Source organism: Dendropsophus ebraccatus, chromosome 11 (assembly GCF_027789765.1).
Source record: "Dendropsophus ebraccatus isolate aDenEbr1 chromosome 11, aDenEbr1.pat, whole genome shotgun sequence".
NCBI classification, from domain to species: Eukaryota; Metazoa; Chordata; class Amphibia; order Anura; family Hylidae; genus Dendropsophus; species Dendropsophus ebraccatus.
The window spans coordinates 71,943,209-71,965,058 of NC_091464.1; the positions used below are offsets into that span (position 1 = coordinate 71,943,209).

Consider the following 21,850-nt stretch of genomic DNA (forward strand, 5'->3'; position numbering starts at 1 on the left):
AGTCAACAGGCAACTCCCCTTGATCATGATCAACTGATTACAGCAATGCCTCTCATATTAAAAGGGACTCTGTGAATCTTAAAACACATACGGTATCTGCGGCCCATCTTTAGCTGCAGAGATCATTTAGGAGACAGTCCATAAGCGGCCATCATTTATTATTAGAATTTACTTTAATTTCATACTCTGGTCCTTCCTAGATGATGAATAAATGTTATATATGAATTACTTAGGTCTTATTTCATCAGGCAGCACTCAGCCCGAGGCAAATGTTCTCATCCTATTTATTATACTGAAGTCTGGTACGGGAAATGTAATGTTTCTCCTTTATATACCTGTGATGTGCACAGACACACCATTGAAGTTCTTACTGAGGACACCAACATGTTTGACATTATACATTCTTCTAAAATGGCTAAAGTTTTGAAGCTTAACTTCAAGCCTCATTCTTCCCGAAGATTAGAAGTAAATGTTCTTATACAAACAACACAGAGAGTTCTGGCCGCAGATCACCCGCCGCCAAATGAAAAGCTCGAGTTTTGGGACTTAAAGTGAGAATATTTGAAAATCTTGAAAGACTTTTTCCCTGAACAACTGGCTTGTTCTGAAAGCAGGTAGGACTGCAGAGCCGAGATAGGATTGAGGATGTTTTAATTTCATGCTTATTAGCCGATTTTGCAAAGGAGCTGAAATTCTTGACAGGGACTATGGACATGAAACGTGTGACGCGCAGGAATAGAGTAAAAAATTAGGTCACAGAATGAACGCTGTTGTGTACCCGACTCGTCGGCCTAATAGACTCCTCAGCACCGTCCTTTCTTAAAGTGGAGGCAAGTGAATACTTCTATGGCTTCTGTTGTCTTAGACAAAAGAGATGGAAAACAATTAAAAGGGGTGTGTGATTTATTATGGATGTAAAAGAGGTGAACCCCCCCCCCTGCCCGCCTCCATGAGACGAAACGTAAACCCATCCATTGAATGGCCACCACATAAAACTATAGTTGTCAGGCAAAAGGAATGCCTGTCTGGTCGTGGTTTCCCTCCACTGAGTCAGGAAGTCAGTGGGTAGGGAGGCTTCAAAATTGTAAATGAGTACCTGCGACCAGACCACCCCTTAAAGGAAGTCCTCTACCTATCGATCTACAAAAATCAGGTTAACACAAATCAGATAAGGAACGGCATTAAAGTAACTGCCCCTTGGCACAGTAATTTGATACTTAGCAAAATGAAAGATACAGCAGTCGGCACTACCATTGAAGATGCCGGGCCTCTCCTTTTGATGACGTAATTTGATACTTGTTGCTATGAATACACTGCCTAGCAACCAGTCTTGTTGTTGGGCTACAGATCCCTAGCAACCAGTCATGTTATTGGGCTACAGATCCCTAGCAACCAGTCATGTTGTTGGGCTACAGATCCCTAGCAACCAGTCTTGTTGTTGGGCTACAGATCCCTAGCAACCAGTCTTGTTGTTGGGCTACAGATCCCTAGCAACCAGTCTTGTTGTTGGGCTACAGATCCCTAGCAACCAGTCTTGTTGTTGGGCTACAGATCCCTAGCAACCAGTCTTGTTGTTGGGCTACAGATCCCTAGCAACCAGTCTTGTTGTTGGGCTACAGATCCCTAGCAACCAGTCTTGTTGTTGGGCTACAGATCCCTAGCAACCAGTTAGTCTCTCAAATAAATCCGGTTACAAATGACATAAACAAGAACAAAGAGGGTGTAATGTTAGCTATATTTTGTACAGAACCTCTCTAGGGTCTTAGGGAGTCTTTCGAGAGAGACTCCAATTAAATCTGAAAAGTTTGATCTGTCCATAGTCTGGAATACTCTAATTCTTGTAAATTCTTTGCAACCCTTGTTAATGGTGTTTATACTACTTTAATACCTGTTTGGCTGACCGCTTACTCTCCCTTTTACCTTATACACATGAATGTATGAGCCAAATCCACTACCACCACCACCACGACACACACACTCTAATGACATTGGAGAGAGAAAGGGCAGGAATTATGGATTTTAACTGTACAATCCTTTTGTTCTGGGGGAGATAAGCCGCCACCGAAGGAGTCTTACCTCCCCTCACTCTATTCAGAACAAATAAGCATTCACCTGAGCCAAGTCTGTGTGTATATAGAGGGATTGGAGGAGTTGGCTGACGGACAAACTGGCATTCAACAAACACAAATTATATGTATATGGCCAACATTACTGCCTGGCCACTATATGACTAAAACAGGTTCCTGGAGAGATAAGTGGCTCTACCCTTATGCATTATTTTTTTAACCTATTGCATGTTAAGAAACGTTACGCTTTTCTGACCTATTTTGTAACCTGATCTGTATCTCAGGATACTGATATAGATTGCAGATACAGAAGTGCCATTGCTTAGTAATGTTAGTCATGCTTCTACATAATTGCAAACTGAACTTTATAAGGAGCAGTGTTAAAGGGGTAGTTCAACAAAGACAATTTGTTTTAAATCAACTGGTGCCAGGAAGTGCCAGAGATTTGTAATTTACTTCTATTAAAAAATCTCAAGTCTTCCAGTACTTATCAGCTGCTGTATGTCCTCCAGGAAGTGGTGTATTCTGTGTAATCTCTGCTGCCACCTCTGTCCATGTTAGGAACTATTCAGAGCAATAGCAAATCCTTATAGAAAATCTCTCCTGCTATCCAGACTGGTAAGAATACACCACTTCCTGCAGGACATACAGCAGCTGATAAGGAGTGGAAGACTTGAGAAGGGAGGATGCAACACGGTATTGTTCATCCTGATCTTCCATGTGCATTACAAGGACAGTGAGGCTTACAACCTCCATGGGCTCATTTGTAGTCTCCACGTTGAGAAATTCAGTGTCTTCCAGACAAATAGGCAAACAACTGCAGGATATAGTCTAGGCATTTCTCTATTTTAAGGAGAAATATTCCTTCAATGTTGTAATCGCACATTGAAATAGACAGGCAGCCGGCAGATTTGTCACTAAACCGGTCAGCTGTGATAAAACTTATGCTGCAAATTGGAAGAGAGAAAAAAAGAAAAGAAAAAGGAATTTCTCGCTTGTGTGTAGATTTAAGCCCCAGGCACGGAATGTGAATCTCCGGCTCATAGCATATTGCTAAAGTATAAATCCGGAGGCTTGCTTTATCCTTATGTGGAGGATAGCGGACAAATGCTGCTGGATAGCGTCCAGCTGGGCTCCAGCCTCTCCCCTCCTTCACATATTAGAGTTGTCATCTCTAAAACTCCATTATTCCACACAAATCACATACACATCAGATTAGTTGGCTGGACAAGCTAACCATCTAATCTGTATGGGGGCCTCCCAATTCTCCCCTGATATCTGCTGCTGGCAGAGAATCAGGAGGCCCCCATACATATGGCATAGACCATTGAAGTGAACCAGCACTATGATCCTCAGGAGCGAATGGAATACGGCATAACGTATATCCTAATGCAGGGGGTAGTCCCAGATAACAGTGACCCAACTAATTCTAATTTTTCCACCAATTCCAATACATTCATGTAATGCTTCCTTAAAGGGATGCCCTTTTATTTTTTTTGTTTGTTTTTTAGAACCTGTCCATGGGTTGTGTATGGTTTTGCAGGATCAGTTAAAATGAATAGAGGAGGACAGCTGTGCTGCTGTTTTTGATTTTGTTTTTAATCCTAGATAATCTCTTTAAACAGCAGGGTGTCACCAATGCTGGAACAACAGTGGCAGGGATCGGGCAGGTAAGTATGTCTGTTTTCACAGTTTTGAGTTTTCATGTAAAAAAAAAAAAAAAAAAAAAAAAAAAAATTGTTCTAATTTTCCATTTTACGATCTATAAAAATAGTCCTGAAATATTGCAGTTTCCATTCTGGCCACTACGCCTAAGGGCCCTATTACATGGGACGATTATCGTGTGAAAAATCGTTAAATCGTTTGAATTTAAACGATAACTGTTCTGTGTAATTGCAGGCAACGATCGAAAAATCGTTCGTGTGTCGTTGATATAGATTATCGTTAATCTTTCACTGTAATTCCACGTTCGTTCAAGTTCCGCATTTTTTCACTAATCATTCAGTATAATAGCACATTGATCATTGTTTTTCTGGGATGAGAAGGAATAAACGATCATAGTATCGATCGTAACTAACGATTTTCGTTCTGTGTAATATGGTGAACGATTTCAGGTTAACGATAAACAATCTCGTTTGCGATAGTTTATTGTTAGTCGTTAATCATTAAAAATCGCTCAGTGTAATAGGACCCTAAATGTAAGCAGAGACTTCCTATTCTGTAGAGATGATTTCCTTGCAGTGTCCTCCTTATCATCACACAGGTGGACACACAGGTGGAGTGACAGGTGACACTAGAAAATATAGATAATACAGGTGCACACAATAGCTGCTGCTCACAACTCAGCCTCCCCCTCCCTGTAGAATAACCTCTATAAAGGAACTGAGCATGCCCAGAAGCCTCTCTTTCATCTGAACAGGACAGGCCCAGTCTATTGCTACCAAAGAAAATTTTAGTACTTGAGTAGTAATTAAAAAAAAAAAAAAAAAAACACACAAATTTTCTTGTGCTAGACAATCCCATTGGCTTCTAAATGGAGCCCCAATGGGACAATCTCTTTCACAGTTTTGCCCTCATACACGTATATAAATCCACACATATTATGGGAGAAATTAGAGTAAAACACACACAGATTCCACTTTTTTGTTTCATGAAATGTCCCTTTTGTGCAGAAAGCAATACAAAATTAAACCCAAGTCAGACGGCTCTATGGGAGCATGAAGCTACATCACATAATCCGTGCACACACACACAAACAACGGAGGTCTCAGAGGGGAGGCTTTTGAGCGTGAAGACTCCTTCGTCATTTACACCAACAAATGTCACTTTAACAAGTAGGAATCAGCGAGCGGTCGACTGCTTGCTTAACCTCTATTATGTTTGTGCATTTCACGTTGTAAGCTGTTAAGAGCGAGTTTAGTCTTTCCGCTCCATCAAGTGACATTTATTCAGCAGAGGCTGTGCAGCTGCCAGGGCCTCCAAATCGCACGCAGGTTCCCACAGCCATCCGGCTTTCATGGCTACACAAAAATTTTTTATATAGTTTAGTTAGAAACAAGAGTATTACAAGTCACTGGTTAAAATAAAATAAAAAAATGCAAAAACATCCCCCCCCCCCCCCCGGTTCTCCGCTGTTGAGAAACAGGAGACTCTTCCTCCTTTGCTCTATTTCCCCGCAGGAATGAACTTTCGGTCACTTAGTGCCGACAGCTGCGCCAACCACAGCTGTTTACATGAGCTAAAAATGGCAGCCAAACCCTCCCCATCCAGCTAGACATTCCTTAAAAAGACATATAAACTAAACAAACACCTGAAATATGTGGGCTATGCAGCGCTATATAGTACCAGACATCTCACCATGCTGATTGGCTGAAACAAGGGATCTGTAATACAAATAAATGCCTATATGTCACCAAATTCTTAAAGGAAACAGGTCGTCAGAAAACATCAAACTATTTAAATAACATTTTTATGAAACATTTTAAAAGAATTTTATGCGATTTTTTTCCTAATATTCCTTTAAAAAAAATGTGTGCATATATATAAAATTATAGAGTAATCCTGACATACTGCAGCTTTTATTCTGGCCTTTAAGCCTATTAAGCAGAGACCTCCTGTTCTGTAGAGATAACTTTCCGGCAGTCTCCTCCTTATCATCACAGGCAGGATTGAAGTGAAAGGAGACTTCAGTATACAACTGAAACCAGAAACCATTAACACCTAAGCTCAGCCTCCTGCTCTGCACAGAGGTGAAAACTCTCCCACAGGAGTAGAAAAAGGTCAGTTCCAGACTATTGTATTGTAAAAAAAAAACAAAAAAAACAAACACAACTTCCAATATGGAGATAATAATAATAATGTAATGTATAATAATAACAAGAATAAAATATATAATAACAACAATAATAATTATTAATTAGTCATACAGTGACTACCATTCCAATAGTGTCCAGGTCCTTGTCTTGATACAAGGAAAGGCTGAAGCAATCACTGGCAGAGGCCCAGGCCTGTGCAGCTATTGACTGGTTCACTGGGCCGTTCCTTATGTCATGCTAAGGACTGAAAAGACCCAGAATCCCAGCCACAACTGCCTGACCTATCTTAAAACGATTTCTAAAACTGAACAACCCCTTTAATATATCTCAAACTTGACCAGCACCCATGTAAAAGTAACCGTCTAATAAAGACTCTGTACAGGGTCAGTGAGCTGTAAAGGTAAAGCTTCATTTACAGGTATACCTGAGAAGTATAGGTCCTCCTATAGAGGGGGCCATTGCAGGTTGTTTTATCCATCACTATATAAATGTTGTGAGAACCTGAGATGTTCTCTTTATCAGTGCTGCAATGTTAGCAAAAGGAAAATATAGTAAAATAGGATGGGGTCTCCAGGGCTTCTCGATGGCTAGGACCATGGTGTTATATGCAGCCTAATTTAAACAGGCCACTGGCCTATAACCAGGGGCGTAGCTAGGATTCCAGGAGCCTCATAGCAAAAAAGCTGTATGGGGCCCCCCTCCCCTACACACTAAAATTATATATATATATATATATATATATATATATATATATATATATATATATATATATATATATATATATATATATATATATTCGGTGATTGGCCACAAGAGTATATTTATTTTTGCCACGAGGCAGAATCCTGCGTGCAACCACAACAGTGACTGAAAGAGGAGAAAGCCAATGTCTGCTTGTTCTGTCCATCCACTGTATTTAACTATAACAGCCTATCAGTAGCCTCATGGTTATATACATACAGGCAGGAGCAGACTCCCTTTTACTTAAACCCTCATGTACTGCAGTGTGTAAGTGAACCAGTGTTCTCTTACGTGCTGCAACACAAACAAAGGGTTTATACAGAAGATAATTTGCTCTCACCTTCACTAGTCCTGCACTGATAACCCGTGACCCCTGCAGGAGCTCAGAGAACAGAAGTCAGAGGTAAATCAGAGAGCTAACTGTCTTTAACTTATTAACTCTTTTTTTGTGTTGCAGCATGTAAGAGAGCACTGGGTCACTTACACACTGCAGTAAATAAGGGGTTAAGCAAAAGGACACAGGAGGCTCTTATCTTCCCTGGGCCCCCTCCCTCCACTGGCCCCATAGCAACTGCCTTCCCTGCCTCTATGGTAGCTACACCACTGCCTATAACTATCTATATAAATGTACGCACACAATCAGCATTGTAGGGGATTTTTTTGTTTTTACTTTAGTGTTTGCACAGTGATAGAACATTCCAGAAGGGGTTTATCATTCTGAACAATCATTTGTCACTGTTCATTTGTATAGTTCTGTACTTTAGATAATCCCACCTATTAGAAGGGTCCCCTTGATCACAGAATGTCCCCGTGCTGGAAACCCCAGTGATCAGCTGTAATCTGTGGACAAACTTGGCAATAGTTTGATTTCTTTGCAGTGCAGCGCCACCAAAGGGGGAAAATCAGGCATTACAGAGTTCATTCAAACCAATGGGTCGTCTATGTAAGGCAGGAGAGGAAAGGCAAGGTCCTCCAAAGGGAGACATGCTCATTGTAACTGCTCTCCATCAAAAAATGAGGATCTAAGCAGGGGGCTCTTCTCTATCAAAGGGGTTACCCAGTGAAAAGCAATTGGTTTCAGAAATTTAAAAATAGATTTGTAATTAACTTCTATTTAAAAATATCAAGTCTTCCCATACTTATCAGCTGCTGTATGTCCTGCATGAAATGTTGTTTTCTTTTACGTCTGATGCTGTGCTTTTTGATGCCACCCCCTTTCCGAGACAGGAACTGTCCAGAGCAGGAGAGGTTTTCTATGGGGATTTGCTACTGCTCTGGACAGTTCCTGTCTCGGCCAGGGATGGCAGCAGAGAGCATTGTATAAAAAAAAACAAAAAAAAAACAAAAAAAAAAAAAACATTTCATGCAGGACATACAGCAGCTGATAAGTATAGGAAGATTTGAGATTTTTACATAAAAGTAAATTACAAATATTTATAAAAACTTTCAAAAACTGGTTGATTTGAAAGAAAAAGATTTTTACTGGATAACCCCTTTAGGGTTTATCAAGGCTTAGAAAAATTGGATAATCCCTTTAAGGATTATTAACATATAAACAGCAAATCTTTTAAGGGAATCACTAGTATATTCACCACATGTAGCGGCACAATGACAAATCCTGGTAAGTGGCCAGATTTTAGTCAATTTTGCCTCCATTCCTGTAATCTAAATAATAGGAAACAATGAAAAAAAACAAAAAAACATGATGTGCTGAAGACTCGATCTCCTTTGGTAAAATCCAGTGCGTGGCTTCAGAATGACAATGTGTGGCTTTACGAGTCTCTTGTCACTTGCTGTAAATGAGCAGCCTGAGCACTGTCACCATGGGGGACGCACGGCCACTCAGGTGTGAAGCCGACATCTGTGCACCATCTCAGCCGCCTAGGAGTAAATGATAAAACTCTTTGCAATAAAACAAACTTTCATCTCCGCGATACAGGACTGGAAGCCAAGGCTCAGCACCTCAAGCCTCCTCCACCCCCCACTGTGCTCACTTTTAAGTCTTAATCTGCTCCATCAGACGCGGAACATGAAATGAATACCTGTATACTAGAGGGGACAGGTATCAGTGCTGCTGCTGCTGACACATAAGCGATGAGTATAATAAAGGGCTCAGGCGATAATCTGACATGTGCATCACATACTGGAAAGCAGGTAATAAATATTCCCCATGGGGCCCTCAACCCACTGGAGTGTTGAATAATGGGTCTGTAATGTGCAGCCAGAGCTGGCAGAATCCTGAATAGCATATCTGCCTAGTAATATGGCGCCCAACCTCTTCATTTACCGGTGTATAGGAAAGTTGGTTGACTATGAATATCGTTCTTAATAAAATTATGACATGAAAGCCTATGAGTCCTGAATGGCTAACCCAGGAATAGGGAACTAAAGCTAAAGCTTTGGCTGTCCAGGCCTGATGGGAGTTGTAGTTTTGCAACAGCAGGAGAGCCAAGATTCCCTACCACTGGGCTGAAAAGTCTTTTGGACGGCACTTCTGTGTTTATAGGTGGTGCTCGTAGTAAGAAAAAAAATCCCAGCAGTATTATAAAAGTTCAACCTCGGCACTCACCATAATGCTTCAGAATATTTACTGTGGAAAAAGATAATCACAAAAATACAACGGCAACAGGACGTTTCGGCGTCAAGCTGTTGAGGAAGGCTTGACGCCGAAACTACCTGTTGCATTTTTGTGATGAACTTTTTTCCACAATAAATATTATGAAGCATTATGGTGAGTGCCGAGGTTGAACTTTTAGAATACTACCACTGGGCTAACCTGTCCTAGACTAGCCAACACCAGGTATCCGGCAGCGGCTTTCTCTCATTTCCAAATTGAATGCAAATGCACAGTAAGGTAAGCAGAGTATGCATGTGCATAACTGTCAGCCAAATTGACAGATCCATTTACAATAGCTACATAGTTTATCATTCTAAAAGATCAATACAGAATTCTGTATATTTGTATCTGAATATCTCACAAACGCCCCTCCACCCAACGAGAAACAATAGAAAATAAAATAAATAAAATAAACAGCCGCCAAGTAAAACAAAAAGACCTGACTGTGGAAACATTACAGCGCTTAATGTGCTATGTTAAATGTTATCTCCAAAACAGAAAAGCAAGGCAGCCGTATATCCACCAAAGCGCTCTCGTTTCCACAGGGTGAGCTTCTCCAGGCTCATTAGGTTTGCTCAGTGATTTGTCCTGTCTCTCTCTGTTAATTTTCCATTATAAAACTTGATTATGCAGATTCCGGGATAATGTGGCAGACACAATTGGGAAGTTCCACATTACCAGTTACCCTTCTGCCCATTATGTTGTGGCAAAAACGGGAGACGTCAAGAAATGTGAAGTTCCACACAGGGAGAAGGGATAGTGTTACCACTGCTAATGGGAGTTGATTACTTTACCCTACAACCAGGTCTGTCCCGGACACTGCAGAACCTTGTAACCCTACTACCTATAACTACCTACTACCTATAATATGGCCATTGCAAATATGCACAAAGCTGATCTGTATGGGTGTCAGGAGCCAGACTCCCACCAATCTAATATTCATAGTCTATCTTGAGGCTAGACCATCTATTTCTGTTAGGTTGGATGAATAAAAGATGTATCATGTAAAAGTTCTAAAACTTTCTAAAATATTTAGAGTCTCCATTTCTATCCAAATTATTAGTGAATGAGAAAATTCATATGTAACCAATCCTGCTCTCGTGTTATGCTACGTTTACATGGAGATATAATTAGTCCATTTAATCGTTTAACGATTTTGAAGCAACAATTTGGTTTTTATAACGATCAACGTTTAGACGAATAAATAGTTAGAAAAATTGTTATTGCGATCGTTTTTAAGATCGCTTAAGCCCATCTCACACATAGTCTTTCAAAGATTCACCCTGTTTACACAAAGCAATCTGCAAATTTTTAGCTAACGATTTGAGAACATGTTTAAAGATCACAATGAACGATTTCTCGCTCGTCGCTTGATCGTTTGCTGTGTTTACACGAGCCGATTATCGCACAAGTGCGATCATTGCGAAAACTTGAAAGATTATCGATAAGCGTGCCGTGTAAACGCACCATTAGATACAATTGTATTCAATCATGAGTAAAATATCTTAGCAGCCACATAAATGTTTCTGGTGGTTTGCTACAATGTATCAGTCTGTAGTCCAGGGTGTGTAGATCTGCCCAGACTGGATACAATTATGTTCAGTTCCCCGTAGGACTAGGCATGCACAGGCTTGCAGTCTCTTAATGTATACAAGCGTGATCAGATTCACTGGCTGCCTACAAATATCTCAACAATGGTTGAATACACAAAGTATATCAGAAAGTTGTGATATACCCCCTTCCCCCCATTCCAAAACTACAATTTCCATCATGGCCAGAGAACCAAAGCTTTAGCTGTCCAGGCATGATGGGAATAGTAGTTTTGCAACAGATAGTTTTGAAACAATGCTTGGCTACACAGAGTGTCTCTCTCTGGAGGACTAGGCATGTCTGTGCACAGCCCAACCACAGTGGGTATGGTGTAGTGCTTAATTCTTCCTGCGGAGGCGCTGCAGGAAAACCGAACACTTGTAGCCTGTTACAAAAAGGTGTACAACTGCTTTAAGTTTTATATGTGAATAAGAATATAGGGCTGCTCTAAAGAAATGTATTTGCTCTATTCTGTCTAGAATATAGCAGCCTGTCTTTGCCGTTTATTGTATACTCTATTCAGTTTCCATGCATTAGAAAGAATGACAATTCCTTTAATCCTTTAGGGAGGGCAATGCAAAACATCCATAGCCACAAGCCAGCACTTTAACAAAGATGGAATCAAACAATGCCAGCTCCTGCATGATGGAACAGAGACAGAACACATGCATTAGCACCAGGACGCTAGAGGGTCTGTTACTGTCGGTGCCTTACTGTCCCATCCTGTCCTCCAAGTTCACTTTGTGGGACTGTAGTTATACTGACCTGAAATCTTCTGCACATATAGGTCAAATGACAACGTCTAGCAACAAGCTACAGATGGGTGGAGAGTATATGAATTAGATGTGGGGCTAAACATGAGGTTCTTGTGTTGTGTCTATATGGTCAGCACAATATTCACAACCAGTTCACCCTATAACCTCAAAGGATTTACTCTTGTTGAATCACCAGAACAGCTTTTCCACACAGACGTTATTCTTCCAGCACTTTGAAAAAATACTTGAAATTTTTTTGCAAGCATTTAAAATGTGTTATGCAATAATTTGCTGCCAAAAAAGGCATAAAAAGAAAACAAAAAGCCACAGAAATGCAATAAATGATGTCAACCACGCTGTGGTTTGCACACTGTAGCTCAAAGGATGTCTGGGCAAGCTGGGAGTTGTAGTTTTCCAATAGCTGAAGAGCCACAGGTTGGACAGCGCTGGTCTACAAAACCCTGACTAAAACATACTCAAAGAAGCATGAAAAGATATAGGAATAAAGAAAAAACAAAAAAAAACAAAAAAAACACCTGAATCTGCATTGTTAGAGACCTGACTTTGCCTACAGTATAAAAAGACTAGGTAACAGGCTGCACCTATAAAATATTTACACATCCAGATTAAATATTTACATTTGATCAGATGAAGAGGGGAAAAAAATAGCTTGGGGTAGGTTCACACTAGTAGACTTTCAGGTGGGATGGATTGATGTGTATTTCTGATAAAGTACAACATGCCTTGATATATAGAAGATCACTGGGCAAAGACTCCAAAAAGACAAACTGCTCTGCTCAAGTAAACAGTACGAAAGTTGCAGCTCCTCTTGTCGTGTCATGTGATATGATGATTCTCGACGTGTTAAACTATGATCTGATTTCTTTTGTTTTCAACTTGTATGTGCATATGTGTAATGTAGACCACGAGTAAGTGCTTCTGTGCGAAACGCATTGGTCTCGCACCAACATGGACTTTTAGCCTGATTGTGATATGAAGTAAAGCTTTTGTCTTTTATATATTATGGAGTGCTGAGACCATCACCTTTATTAAACTCTATCTATCTGCTGTAGGGTCTGTGTAACCCTATCATATAGCTGGTTGTCCTGCTGGTTGTGTGCAGCCTCTCTGTTCTTTCTCCTCTCATTAGAACATATTCATAAGGGATGCTGATGATCAGTCACTATTAAAGGAGATGTCCGGGGATTTAGAAAATCCGTCAGCGACTGGGAATTTTATTACAAGTACTAACTTACCTCTTCCCGTGCTCGTGAAGAGCGGCAGCACTTGCCTCAGGACCCATGCTGGACGTCATCACAACTCAGGGGAAAATGCCTGTCCTGGCTGATAGACCGGTCACTCAGTCAATCAGCGACTGGAGTGGCGCCCCGTCCCAGTCACTGACTGGCTGAGCGGCCAGTCCATTAGCCGGGTCGTGGTGTGTACATCCCAGAGATCCTGGAGCCTGCTGGGAGTCCTAGGCCGGCCCCGCCACTCACTGCGTGTAGGGTGAGAGGTAAGTTCATACATGTTATCAAATTCCCCCTCTACCGGCTGTCTGATTTTCAAAATCCCTGGACTTCTCCTTTAAACTATGTTAGGCTCAATAAAAGTCAATTGCCCCAGACCCCCCCTCCCCTCAATAAATAAATAACTTAATGCGTAAGCAACTTGTGAATGTAAATTATAGATGTGGAGAGGGGCAGGTAGCATCCACATCTTCAGGGAGAGCAGATCACACAGTACACAAAGGAATATACAAGCCCCTATTCCACAGGCCGGAGAGGAGCAAACAAGCGCTAGCAGCCCTCGTTCGCCCCTCATTCCCCACTTGCTGCCGCCGCTATTTCACGAGAAAGCAGCGAGCGGGTGAGTACGGGAGGGGCCGCGGGCAGCCCATGGAGGATAGCGGCGGTCTGCTGCTGCCACTCCTATTCCGCGGAGCGACGGCAGCATATTGCTGCTATGACAGCCGCTTGTTTTTCAACATGTTTGAAAAACAAGCGGCACAACAATCAGCCAACATAAACGACCTCGGCTGATGTCTGCCGTCTATTCCACGGGACGATTATCGTCCGCAATGGCCGATATCGTCCGAATACGGCCAATAAATCGTTCCGTGGAAAAGGGCCTTTAGTCTTATCAGCTGTATATGACTGTAAAGAGAAAAGAAAAAAGCAAAGGCAAACTCAGCCTAGGAAGAGACAGGTGGGAGCACATGCTCCTCAGCCTCACATACTCCTCAGCCTCACATACTCCTCAGCCTCACATACTCCTCAGCCTCACATACTCCTCAGCCTCACATACTCCTCAGCCTCACATACTCCTCAGCCTCACATACTCCTCAGCCTCACATACTCCTCAGCCTCACATACTCCTCAGCCTCACATACTCCTCAGCATCAGTGTCTGTCAGCAAAGCTAAGAAATTCCTAGTGGGGCTGTGGAAGGAGAAAGCTTTCTAGGAATAAAGCCGAGCTGATACACGAGAGCTAGTGACGGCAGCTGCATAATGGACGCAAAGACATCACATCTTGCATTATGCAGGACTTTAAATCATTTTTAACATGTCAGAGATGTCCAGAGCTTTTAAAGACCAAAAAAAAAAAAAAAAAAAGCTCTGATAAGTTATAGCCTAGTCTATGGAAACCATTAGAATCAAAGGCTGAACACCTTCTGGGCAATAATATTGACAGAAAATCTTTGTCTAGACTGCCCTGTTTGATCTGGTTATCAATGCCTTTTAGTAACCGGACAAAAGTCTCTTTTTTTACTACCAAGGAATTTACAGCTCAGAGAGTAAATAGACCTAAAAAAGGTCATTCCTGAATGTCAGACACAATATTAAGGGCGTTTTTCACCAAAAATAGTTTTCTTTTAAATCAACTTGTACCAAAAAATGCCAGAGATTTGTAATTTACTTCCAATAAAAAAATCTTCAGTCTTCCAGTACTTATGAGCTGCTGTGTGTCCCGCAGGAAGTGGTGTATTCTCTGTAGTCTCACACAATGCTCTCTGCTGCCCCCTCTGTCCATGTCAGGAACTGTCCATAGCACCATCCAGACTGGATAGAATACACCACTTCTTGCAGGACATACAGCAGCCGATAAGTACTGAAAGGCAGGAGATTTTTTTTTTTTTAAAGAAGCAAATTACAAATCTCTGGCACCAGTTGATTTGAAATATTTTTTTTAGTAAACAACCCATTTAAGTGGTACAATATAACTTTAATGTAGCTGTACAAGTGCATCACTAATAGTGCAATGTAACATATAGTAGCTACAATCACTCCACAGCTTATCCATGGCTCTCTGCACTGACTGATAATGCAAGGAGCATGCATCGTCCACCAGTCATATCCGGCAATGGCAATTTCTATCCAAAACAGGGTATCCAAGAACGTTTGTCAGATTCTAGGTTCCTCTGCACTCTCCATAGACAGAAGACTGTCGGATTAGGGTAAAGTAGTCATAGTCTGCTGACTTAGCTTCAGGCTGCCAAGAGTGAAGTGAGGCAGAAGGTTTTTAGTGGGTTTATTTTCTTGCAATCATTGCTGTGACTCAATGTGGCAGTAAACCAGATTATACAATCACATTACAAACATTGCAGTCAATATTATCCTGCCCTGCAACAACCTGCGGAGATAACGTAGGACTGGAGCTAGCAGACGCATCCGGTTTATAGAACTTTTGGGAGGACAGGATGTTGGTATGAAAACACATGAATCCCCAGAGATCGAGAAAACAGACGCAAGTTCTAGTCCTAAAATGTAAACGACTAAACTTTCCGGTCCCAGACATCAACGGACGATTCCAGCGACGATACAATACCCGCACTTGGCTGCAATGTATTATTCATTTTTGAGGTGTTCTTATTTGGCTTTTGGTGAAGCCGCTCTGATATTTCAGGAAAAGAAATAAACAATCCCTTAGCACACATAAATTATCAGAATAAGGGAACAGGAGTGTTTGATAAGGAAAAGATGGAAGAATTTGCCTCCGGTATGACACAGGATCCGCAGACACAGCGCCAAACTTTACTGCTAAATCATGACAAACCTGTTATTAGGAAATGTTTTTGTAACAATGTTAGGGTGCCTAAAAAAAATAAGAGATACTCAACTTCCCTATCTGCCCCATCTGCTGCCATTCCATGCTTGGGTCCCTACTGTAGATCCTCAGTTCTCTAATACTCTCCACTTCCTGGTGACGTCCTAACATACAGCCCATCAGTCGCTCAGAGGGATCACTATATACTAGTATTTCCTGCAAGTCACCAGGAATAGTGAGCAACAGGGACCCGGGTACTGTCAGAACAGCGGCAGTAGTGGTGGATGGGCCAGGTGAGTATTGTCTCTTTTAGATTCACTATAATGCCCTTTCACCCCTTAAGGACTGGGCCAATTTCCATTTTTGCACTTTGGTTTTTTCCTCCTTGAGACCCACATAAGCCCTTATTTCTTGCGCCACTAATTGTACTTTGCAATGACAGGCTGAATGTTTGCATAAAGTATGCTGCCAAACCAGAAAAAAAAAGTTAAATGTTTAGTGAAATTGAAAAAAAAAAATAAAAATACAGTATATATTTTATTTGGGGAGGTTTCGTGTTTACGCCGTTCGCCCTAGGGTAAAACTAACTTGCTATACATGTTTATCAAGTTAGTACGATTTCAACGATATATAACTTGTGTAACTTATTTTATTTGATGGCTTTTAAAAAATTTAAACCTTTTTTTTAAAAAAAGAAAATGTTCTTTAACATCGCTCCATTACCATGCTTATAGCGCTTTTATTTTTTGGTCTATGCAGGCACGCTTCTACCATGAGGCGGAATGAGCATTCCGCCTCAGGCGGCAGATTTTGGGGTCCTGCAGGGGCGGCATAATGTTCCCCCTGCTGTCATTTGTGTTAAGTTTCACTTAACAAAAATGACAGCAGCCGTTCACCTGTCCCGCTGCAGCCAGCCCGCCGCCCACGGTCACTGCTGTCCCCACGTCCCGCTGGGCTCCTGCGACGTCACCCCGCAGCACTCCTGGGTGACTTGGCCGTGGTGAGTGGCCGGGGTCGGCGGGGTCCACGCTGCGGCGATCGCTTCTCGGGGGGGTGGGGGGTGTCCGTGCTTGCTGCGGGTGGGCGTGGGGTTCGGGGCTTGCTGCAGGTGGGCACGCAGAGGGGGGGGGGGGGTTCGGGCATTAGTGAGGGGGCGGCTGCCTGAGGTTTGCCTCAGGCGGCAGAGACCCCAGAATCAGCCCTAGGTCTATGGGCCTGTGTGAGGTGTCAGATGTTGGTACCTTGTTTGCGTATATGTAACTTTTTGATCACTTTTCATAATTTTTTTTTATTAGGGGAGGGGATTATTATTAAAAGAGCATTTTTTTTTTTTTTACACACTTACTAGAAGTCCCCCTGGGGTTCGGGTTATTCCCCCTGTGGGACTTCTAGTATAGCCACATTGATCTCTCATTGAGATTTATGCAGTATATACTGCATAGATCCATGATCGCATGGCGATTGGACCATGCCCGCTAATTGCCGCGGTCCCGGGCTGCAGATAGCACCCGGGATTGTGGCGGTTAAGAGTGGGGCGCCGTGCGGCCCCCCTCTCAATGCCCTTAACGACAAAAGGGCGTAAATTTACGCCCTTGATTGTTAAGGGGTTAAAGGGGTTGTCAAGTTAAATAAAAAGGTTACTTAAAAGAAATAGAATAAAAACAATAAGAGGATCCTCACAAGGCTGATCCCTGCCACTGCCTTCCCTGTTATGTCCAGGTCCCCTCCCATTACTGCTTCCTGATAACCTCTAAAAACGCAGCCTCTCAACCATGCACTGGCTGATGGTGACCGGTCTGGGCCAGCGAGTGGCTGAGTGGGCATTTCTGCTTTCTCTTTTCTGCTATTGGCTGCAGTTACATGATGACAGTAGTATTAAATACCCATAAAAACCTCTACAGCTCTTGGCAGTTCCTGACATAGACAGAGGTGGCAGCAGAGAGCACTGTCAGACTGGAAAGAATACACTACTTCCTGCAGGACATACAGCAGCTGATAAGTACTATAAGTAATATCACTTTCTGACTCTATTTGATACTTATTTCTCCGGAGTCCCCCTTTAAAGCAAATGTAAAACAATTTATAACTATGAAATAAACACCTAATCAACCATAATAAAGGTTTCCTCCATCTGTCCTTTAAAATGTAGTCAATAAGGCGAACGCCTCTTTTAGCAGTTCATCCATATCATCTCGCATTATGCAAACAAAACCTGACAAGTCATTCTTACCCTCGATGCTCATCTCAAAGCAGATGTGGCAGAACGACAGGGTCTCGATGTCAGTGCCCAGCTTGCAGATACTGCATACATTGTCGTCATTCAAGTCAATGTTCACAAACTGCTCCTCTTCAGTCATGGTGCCCCTGAGACAGAAACGTTTCCGATGAGAATACAGAATAGCTATGAAACAATACCTTCACAAGGTTATGTGTCACCGAAAAGAAGGACTTAAAGGGGAAATCTTCCACTGAAATAATAAACATGACATTAAATTCAAAACAAATAGGAGTCACACAGTGTAATGCAAATGACTTATTATAGAGTGTGTCACCCTGCGCATATTAAAAATGGTGGGTCCCTTAAAGGGATACTGCTGTCTGGGAATGTATTTAAAGGGGTTATACAACAAAAATCTTTCTTTCAAATCAACTGGTCTCAGAAAGTTATATAGATGTGTAAGTTACTTCTATTAAAAAATCTCAAGTCTTCCCGTACTTATTAGCTGCTGTATGTCCTGCAGGAAATGTTGTTTTATTTTCAGTCTGACACAGTGCTCCCTGCTGACATCTCTGTCCATGTCAGGAATTGTCCAGAACGGTAGCAAATACCCATAGAAAATCTCTCCTGCTCTGGAAAGTTCCTGACATGGACAGAGGTGGCAGCAGAGAGCAGCGTGTCAGACTGGAAAGAATACACCACTTCCTGCAGGACATACAGCAGCTGATAATACTGGAAGACTTGAGATTTTTTAATAGAAGTAAATTACAAATCTGTATAACTTTCTGACAGCAGTTGATTTGAAAGAAAAAGATTTTTGCTGGAGTACCCCTTTAAGGGATACGCACAGCAGATGGATACAGGTCAAGGATAAGATCACAGGTGTCAAACCTCCCACCCTCCAGATTTGGGAAAACTACAATTCTCATCACGTCTGAAAAGCCAAAGCTATGGCGGTCCGGGCATGACGGAAATCTGGAGAGCTGAAGGTTTGACACCTGTCAGGTCTATCTAATCCTGGACAATCCCTTTAATCGTCATATACTAGGAGGCCTTGCCACAGTCTGTTATATAGCTCTTAGTCTATCACTTCCTTGTACTGTAAAAGAGTTTGCTACAGTTTTATCTAGTTTAGGAAATTCCTCAAGAATTTCACATGACACAATGGAATTTTTTTTTTCCAGCTTTGATTCCCCACACTGGATACTATGGTAGGGAACTCTGTTTGCTTCCATTGAATGGGAACTCATGCAGGACTGCAATCATAGATACATGTGGGTCAGGGACGGGGTGCTGAGACCCCACGATCACAAGAAGAAGCGCTCAGTTGAGCGCTTCTCTCTACTTGCTGCAGGAGACAGATTCTATACATAATCTAGGGGTCCCTTTCTTGCAGCAACAAGTGAGATGGAGAGAAGCCCTCTGTCTGTTCATTCAAGAGATTGTGGGGGTCTCCATAACCATACCCCAAAAGTAAGAAGTATCATCATCTTCTATGTATCACAGCTGTATAAAGAGCTGTATTTTCTCTTAGCAGTAAATGTGCTTGAGGTCAGTAATGCTCAGCGTGTCTCAGTACTTGGGGCTGCTGTTTATATGCACAGCACAGCGTTGTCTATGCTCGGAGCAAACACATTACCCTCTGCGGATGAATCCTGAGCTGTGAGCAAATAAACAATCTGTGCCCTGGCAGCATGTCTGACCCAGGGACCGAATCTGAAGGATTCTGCGAGTACAAGTATCTATGACTATAGCGAGGCCTCGCCACAGTCTATGTCAGAGATTCTTAATTCCAGTCTTCAGGCAGTATCATTCCTGTAGTATTATACAGTAGGGATAGAAGTATATTCAGATCATGGCGGACCTGGGAAACATCCCATAGAGAACTTTTAAAGTGTCACTGTCATTTAATTTTATTTATTTTTTTTTTTTTAAGAAATCAATAGTACAGGCGATTTTTAAGAAACTTTGTAATTGGGTTTATTAGGCGAAAAATGCATTTTTTATCATGAAAAAGCGGTTTGAAGCTCTCCCCCCTGTCTTCATTGTTCTCTATAGAAAAGCAAGGGGTGGAGGGAGATGAGGCACCAAAACAGGACAAAGAGTTAATTTACAGCTACATCACTGGGCTAGGGCTATCTCCTCTGAAGTCAGCACTGACCTTTGAATAATGGCTTTCACACAGGTCCCGCTGTGTAAACCTTTGTTCTCTGCTCTCTGCTCCCTCCTCCCTTCCATAGGTTAGACAGGGCACAACTGCTGTAAAAGAGTCCAGATTTCCTGATAATGAGCAGTGGATGAGAGAGGAGAAGGGGAGGACCTGGGGAAAGTCTTTTTGAATGCAGATAATGGCATATTTGCCTAATAAAACCAATTATAAGTTTCTTAAAATCGCCTGTATTATTGATTTCTGCAAAAAAACACACAACAGTGACACTTTAATGCGAGATACCTCAATGAAACCCACAGGTCATATACATGAAGCCTGTGGGAACATAGGAGTTTGTGGCTTTCTGTTAAGGTCACTAATTCTGAAGAAAGAAGCCGTAAGTAGACGGTTCACACAGACAAGATGCATTGTGCCTGCAGTGTACACGTCATTGTCATCTGACTGCAGACAGCTACAGGAACAAGGCACTCACTTCAGTTATGGGACTGTAAACCACAAACCATACATCAGTAAAGCGGTGGGGCGGCCATCATCTAGTGCTGCTCGTATAAAGCCAGAATACATGTGAACTCACAGTTCAGATCACTCTATTGCTCTTAAAGGGGTATTCACATCTTATAGCATCTGACATTTAAGACCTTCACTGTTCCCAAAAATGAAGGGGGCAGATTCCTATTTACCTGATCTTCTGTATAGCAGAGCTCTGGGCCAACACAAATCTATTCAAGTGAATAGGACCATGTAGGCCCCTAGACATGAGTAAATGGAAAGAAGCTGCAAAATGTGCTTAAAGGGAACCTGTCATCAAAACAATGCTATCTTATCTATTGCCATCGCGTTATTGAGCAGGAGGAGGCAAGTGTGTGTGTGTGTATATATATATATATTATATATATATATATATATATATATATACACACACACACACACACACTGTATATGTATGTAGGAAAAGATTCGGTATAAATTGTTACATGTTGATAGAAATCCCTGCTCATTCTGTGGTGAGTCCAGTGGGCGGTGTCACTCAATAGACTGGACTCTTTAACAAGGAAACATCATAGATTTTAATCAATAAATTACAAGTTATACTGAATATTTTCCCATAAAGATATATATCAATCCACCCAGCTCTTCCTGCTCTATAACATGATGCCAATAGCTTTGGTAGCATTTTCATGGTGACGGGTTCCCTTTAAAGGGGTTATCCAGTGCTACAAAAACATGGCCACTTTTCCCCCTACTGTTGTCTCCAGTTTGGGTGGGGTTTTGAAACTCAGTTCCATTGAAGTAAATGGAGCTTAATTGCAAACCGCACCTGAACTGGAGACAACAGTAGGGGGAAAAGTGGCCATGTTTTTGTAGCGCTGGATAACCCCTTAAAGGATACAGGAACTCTTGCTCTCCTTCCCCTACTAATTTTTTTCTTACGTCTTAGTAACTCGCTGGATTTTCCTTTCCCAGAGGTATCAGATAGCTGTCAGCATCTCTCGTTCACCATGATGAGAATGCAGTTTATTCCTAGTTTGCACCTTTGCTCAACACTCGCTATCAGCATCTGAATAAGGCCCCTAAACTCCATAGTATGTGCCCACCTGGCCTCCATGTGTTACCCTACCAGGCTCATTGAGTGCCCATCATGAATGCAGCATCCACATTGGCACTTGTCTAAATTGGATGCCAATATATCTGATCATGGATATGCATGGGCCCCATAGACATTAATGGAGTTATTCAGGATCACAACATTTTCTTGCAAAAACAGCATTATCCCCGTCCTCGGGTTGTGTGTGGTATTACAATTTAGCTCCATCACATCAATGGAACTGA

At 41.9% G+C, this 21,850-nt stretch overlaps 1 protein-coding gene across 2 annotated transcripts in view; it reads right to left on the reverse strand.

The window, feature by feature from the left end:
• Positions 1-21,850, reverse strand: part of C11H21orf91 (chromosome 11 C21orf91 homolog) — a 37,750-nt gene that overhangs the window by 10,099 nt on the left and 5,801 nt on the right. For both annotated transcript variants that reach the window (XM_069945554.1, XM_069945555.1), the window contains exon 2: positions 17,863-17,996. In XM_069945554.1, coding sequence (XP_069801655.1) covers positions 17,863-17,996 — 134 coding nt within the window. The remainder of the gene's footprint in view (positions 1-17,862; positions 17,997-21,850) is intronic.